Here is a 6,050-nt window from a genome sequence, read left to right on the forward strand (position 1 = left end):
AGCTCCTCCGCAACGCAGTAAATGTCCTGAATCGAATCCTCCTTTCTCTCCAGCTGCAGCGTGCTTTAACAAGTGTGGGGATCTTGTTTATATTGGGAATTCCAAAGGAGAGATACTTGTCATTGATTACAAGAGTGTTCGTGTTCTTGCTTTGGTTCCTGTGTCTGGTGCGGCACCAGTGAAGAACATAGTGTTTAGCAGGAATGGGCAGTATCTTCTCACGAATTCTCACGATCGTACTATTAGGATTTATGAAAATCTTCTCCCAGCAAAAAACGTGCTTAAATCCCTTGAGGATTTGGGAAAGAACATTGATGGGATTGATGGTGTTGAGAAACTGAAGACTGTTGGATCAAAATGCTTAACACTCTTCAGGGAATTTCAAGACTCGGTTACAAAAATGCATTGGAAAGCACCTTGTTTCAGTGGTGATGGTGAGTGGGTAGTTGGGGGTTCTGCGTGCAAAGGGGAACATAAGATCTACATATGGGATCGAGCGGGGCATCTTGTGAAAATATTAGAAGGTCCAAAAGAAGCGTTGATCGATCTAGCTTGGCATCCTGTTCATCCCATAATCGTCTCTGTTTCCTTGGCTGGTCTAGTATATATTTGGGCAAAAGATTACACTGAGAACTGGAGTGCGTTTGCTCCTGATTTCAAGGAGCTTGAGGAGAATGAAGAGTATGTGGAACGCGAAGATGAATTTGATTTGATACCTGAAACAGAAAAGGTGAGAGAAATGGAATACGTAACTTTAATCACTATCTTTTTGTCACATGTTTTTTTCTGAAACTCTGAATGGTTGTTTGCGTGTAGGTGAAAGTATTAGATGTTAATGAAGATGAAGAAGTTGACATAGAGACAGTGGAAAAGGATGCTTTCAGCGATTCAGATACGTCAGTGGAGGAACTTCGCTACCTTCCAGCTGAACCGATCCCAGATACAAATGACCAGCAAGACAATTTGGTTGAAAGCATTAAGTTAGTTGAAGGTCAGATATCTGCATCTCCTGCTTCTGAAGAGGCTGTTCAGAATGGACATGGGGCAGACCATGTATTAAGTCCACAAGGAGGTAAGAAAGATTAACAGCATCATATGAAAAAACACAGTTTATGTATCCTTGTACACGTGAGATTATAAGTGCAAAAAGTATGAATTCTGCTGAATAGAGGTCTGATTTGTAGATTTGTATTGTGGATGTATGATGTGTTATACCACAGATAATAGATGCTGACTTTACTAATGCATGGCTCTATCTTTGCAGAAGAATTGGGTGATACACGAGGAAAGAGAAAAAGGAAACCATCAGAGAAAGCCATGGAGCTGCAGGCAGAGAAGGCAAAACCATCGAAAGGGTCAGGCAGAACAGTAAGAGCAAAATCCAGAGCAGGCATTGATCAAGAAATTGATGACAGTGTAAATGATGCGGATGATGATGATGATGATGCATCTTATTACTGAAGTAGGTTTACTAATCTTTATGTTGCAAAAGAAAAACAAGCTAGGACATGGAAAGATATTTGTTTGAATGATTTAGTTGCAGGCAATGATGTGCGCTTCTACCACGTCACATCTCTATATTGAATCAAGTTTGGGATATGCACAATAGGAAGTTATGTTGCAAGTAGTTAAAGTTACACGTTAAGTAGTTATAAAGAGACAGCCTTTGAGCATTTTGGAAACGAGGCCACTGGACACATAATTATGAAGATATATCTTTTATTCGTCAACTTTGAAAGATCATCACATCAACAGAATTATGGGTCATTAGCAGCTACATTATTACACATTTCCTTTACACAACAATGGATACAGACCACATTCTCTCACACAACCCATCACTTTCCTTTTCACCTTTATCTATATGCATACAGATAAACAGATACTATATATAGATAGACGTTGAGAGTTGAGACAATATATGGTTAAGAATGAAAGAGAGAAGAGCTGGAGGTGTGTGTTTCTAAGTGTCCTGAGGTCCGTCAGCAGATTGAGTCTTTCTTAGGTTCCAGTGAAGACCATCGTGGATGCTGCGTAAGAAGTCGTTGGTGGATTCAACTTGGCAAGCAGTTGAGACGGGCCATGGTGCCATGCTACACACAAGTGCATCCCCTGCTTCAAGCTGTTTCCGGTCTTTCCCATCAAACGAGACCCAAGCGGAGCTTCTGCTGTTGAATGGCACTTGCACTCTCACTGTCACGTGTTCCGGTAATATCAGTGGGCGGAATGATAGAGAATGCGGACAGATAGGCGTGAATAAGATTCCAGGAACCTGCAAAACATTAAGTTAGAATATAATCCACTATCTGTTTTTGATACCTTAGACCAAAGCTATAGTACAGTCTATCAAGTTCTTGAAATGGCCCATGAATCTGGGGCTTTTAACATTTTTTACATTGTTACTAAAATCTCAACCGGGTGAATTAAAGAGCTTGTTGTTACGGATATGAAGATCATTATGGAATATTTATTACCTGTGGATGGACCATTGAACCTCCAGCTGCAAGTGAATACGCAGTGCTACCAGATGTTGTAGACAATATTAGTCCATCGCCTTGCACACATGTAACAAATGAGTTGTCGCAGTAACATTCAAGGTTTGTGAGGTAAGAAGATATTCCACGGTCGATGGTGACTTCATTGAGAACAAGCATAGTCTCCTCTGTTTCATATTCATGTCGTGCTTTATCTCTGATGATGTGACACTGCAACCTGTGTCGTAGTGTTATACTGATTGGACCTTTCAGAATCGCTTCAAGGCATTCTCGGTATTGTTCGCTGTCTGGTTTGGAGTTAAGAAAAAGTTTCTGTAACAAATAATGTTTAATGCAGCTTAACTAAACAGATAATGAAACGTTGAAGGATACGGAAAGGAGTCATGAATCCAAGAGATCCCATGGAAAATGGAACAATTGGAGGCACTGGCCCTTTAAACATTGATGCTGCCTGAAACAATGTAAAACAATCCACGTTAAATTGTGTATTTGTGGTATAATAAAAGTGTTATAACCTTGCGTAGGATAGAACCAAGACTGACTTACCCATAGTACTGTGCCATCCCCACCAAGAGTTATAAGAAGGTCAACCTTTGTGTGCAGAAGTGAAATTTCCTTGTCTGTATAACAAATCATCAATTGGAAATGTAAGTGATTACAAGGCCTAAACATTCAATGTTGTATAAGCTGGTCTGTGCTCCATAGATTTTTCTAATAGGCATCAATGGCGGAGAACAATCTGAAAAGTGAAAACAATGTATCGTATCTTACCATCTTCCCAAGTTTGTACGAAGTTGAAGGAACTTGATTCTGATAAGAGTTCTGTTTTTACTCGTGGTTCCACATAAATATTTAGTCCTTTTTGCGCTCTCAACCATCTGAAGTGGAGATAAATCAATATCTAGTTAATTCATCCGAACCAAGACTCTACCTTTCAAATGTACACATAAACACTATTTCTGCAGACATAGGCTAGTCTGGAGAAAATAACTAAAAAGTGTGAAGCAGCAACGCAGACATTCAGAGAGAGAGAGTTACAGAAACTAATCCTATGGGTAGCATGCATAATCTTAGAGTGTAACCGATACAAAGAGAATTGAAAATTCATTCTAGCAGTGAGAGTTAAATATAAGAAACTGCAAAATTATCAATACTGACCTGACCATATCCACAGAGAGAACTCGCACAGAAGTTGAATTGGGTTTAGTAATTATAAGCACAGTCTGTGGATCAGACTCCCATGTCAGTGAAATCTGACATTATAAGCTGTTGGGTTTAGTTGTAAATTCAGAGATTGGAAGCAAAAGGAATACTAAGGTCACCTTAGTAAGGTGAAACAATGTTCCTACCTGTTTACTACTGCGCTCTGCTGTACTGATATTCCCTCTCTCAAACGAAACAATTTCTTTTTTGTGTTGATCATTAGCCATCCCCTTACATCCCCATGAAAGTTTAAATGATGCCTGCAACCAATTATAAAGATTATTTCAATATAGAATAGAGTTTTCTTCCTTCCTTATTGTTGTAGTCTAATCATTTCATGCAATATCGTTGCCAGTTTTTGAATGTCAAAGTAATTGGGAGACAGAAAATGAAGATACATAACAACTCTGACGGACCAATATTCATCTACATTTGATACTAGAATGTGCAAGTCCAACAACGGCTAATGCAAGATTCATTACGAAGTACATGAACTTCAGATACATGTTTAGGAGCATATGTAAATGAGAGCATCCAGTAGACACTGATTCAAGAATGCATTAGGATTGATATAATAAGTAAGCTTTGCCTGCTTATGCTTACTGACTTGCATAGCCAAAGGTAAAAGCAAGGCTCGCAACAATTAACAAAATATTACCTTCCTCTTCAGTTTGTTATTATAGCTGTTAAATCCACCATCTTGGAGCACTTCATGAGAACAAATACGCTCCATGCCATTAGAACTGTTTTCCTGCGCATGAAGCCGCGGAGACTTTACTACGTGCTCCATCCTTGGACTTTTAGATTCATTGGCAAGCACTCCATTTGAAAGTTCTGTAAAACAAGCCAGCAATTCTAGTTATTCAAAATACATCAAACCAATGGCACCATTCAAATCAAAACTATAAGAACTAATTGGTGAAGTCACCCGAATGGAGGTGACATATCAAAACAACCCTTTTTAAGTTAGTAGAGAACCTTTATGCTGCAACTCTACATTCTTCGACCTCTCTAGCTCGTATCTACGCTTCCATTCAGCAGCCTCGGCTTGAGCCAACGCCTTTCCTTCAGCAGCTCCCCTTAGTGCCTTTGCAACAGCTACAAAACAAATATGCAAGAACCTCAAAGTTAAGTCCCAACAAGAAAAAGAAAAAAAAAGCAAAAATACAGCTTATGTTTCATAGTATTATCCAAAGCTTAGACTTACTTCTCAAAGCCTCAGAAAACTCAATGAGATGGTCGTCAGTTGCCTGCATAGGAGACTGTTGAATAAGTAGCTCCTGAACAGCCTTCTCTGATAGAGAAATCGAATCACTGAATCCATTCACTGGGTTCGGGCACAAACTCTTGGCATCTCCATTTCCAAAAGAATCCTGCCAAAAAAATAAATAAAGTCAAAACCTTTAGATTCAAAAACACAAGCTTTATAGAATATAAAACAGGAACAAGAAATATCGAATCCTGTCTAGAACAGTTTCATCACACTACCAACTCAACAAAGAGTATCTCACATTCTCAATTTCGAATCAACCACCGCGCACGATCATAAATCCAAAAAAAAGAAACCTTTTTTTTTCACCAGCTCAACAAATTTGACCAAATTGAAGAAGAAGAAGCAGAGAGATTTAAGAAAGACGCATAAAAGAAGCTAATTCGTAATGAAATGAGTAAAACAGAATCAGAAAGCAGAAAAGGAGAGAGAGGGAGAGATTGAAGTACATACAGTGTTATTGAGCTTGTAGGTCGACGACATTGAATCCTGTGATTATCGAAGACGATAGAGAGAGAGAGGGAGAGAGATCAAAGTGGGTCACACGAAGAAGAAGAAGAAGAAGAAGAAGCTTTGGTGGTGGTGTTATGTAATAATCTCATTCTCCCATCTCCAAGACGGCAGATTTATAATTTATATATAAATAAGAAGAGGAGGAAATCGGAGCCGTACGCGTCCAAGCTTTTTGGTGAAAGAAAACAGTGAAATTGCTTTGAAGTTAACGAGGCAGCGCACCGGATCGCATCTTTGACTCCCAGATCAAGTCTTCTTTTCTTTTTATGTAAGTCACATTAATATATTACATAATAATATTATTACATACTGTACTATATAAGAATATATATGGAAGATATTCATTGTATTGAATCAATACTACTGATCACTTTTTTGTTTATGTTGGAAAAACATCAGATTCCCTTTTTGCTTTTTCATTATGGAAGTCTATGTTGAGTATTGATTAAATTTAGATATATTTTAATAAATAGACAAATTTAAATAAATTATCATTTACGTGTATTTGTTCAAATGTTTACTTATAAAAAGAACATATTTGTTGTGGATATAAAAACCTATTGAGTTTC

At 38.2% G+C, this 6,050-nt stretch overlaps 2 protein-coding genes across 4 annotated transcripts in view; one reads left to right on the forward strand and one right to left on the reverse strand.

Moving 5' to 3' along the window:
* The window catches only part of LOC104765993 (protein RBL), a 3,614-nt gene extending 2,006 nt beyond the window's left edge, over nt 1–1,608 (forward strand). For 2 of the 3 annotated variants that reach the window (XM_010489788.2, XM_019241453.1), the window contains 3 exons: nt 22–730; nt 817–1,072; nt 1,265–1,608. In XM_010489788.2, coding sequence (XP_010488090.1) covers nt 22–730; nt 817–1,072; nt 1,265–1,461 — 1,162 coding nt within the window. In that variant the 3' untranslated portion in view covers nt 1,462–1,608. The remainder of the gene's footprint in view (nt 1–21; nt 731–816; nt 1,073–1,264) is intronic. The other variant, XM_019241454.1, reaches the window with a different exon arrangement.
* Nucleotides 1,703–5,698, reverse strand: LOC104765994 (NAD(H) kinase 1). The gene is made up of 11 exons (XM_010489791.2): nt 5,422–5,698; nt 4,906–5,071; nt 4,677–4,796; nt 4,357–4,532; nt 3,845–3,958; nt 3,654–3,748; nt 3,267–3,373; nt 3,042–3,115; nt 2,868–2,946; nt 2,475–2,782; nt 1,703–2,272 (listed from the first exon to the last, which is right to left on the reverse strand). Exons 1-11 carry the CDS (start codon nt 5,449–5,451, stop codon nt 1,964–1,966), a joined length of 1,578 nt encoding a protein of 525 aa, XP_010488093.1. The 5' UTR covers nt 5,452–5,698; the 3' UTR covers nt 1,703–1,963.

The sequence above is a fragment of the Camelina sativa genome, chromosome 19 (assembly GCF_000633955.1).
Source record: "Camelina sativa cultivar DH55 chromosome 19, Cs, whole genome shotgun sequence".
Lineage (NCBI taxonomy): Eukaryota > Viridiplantae > Streptophyta > Magnoliopsida > Brassicales > Brassicaceae > Camelina > Camelina sativa.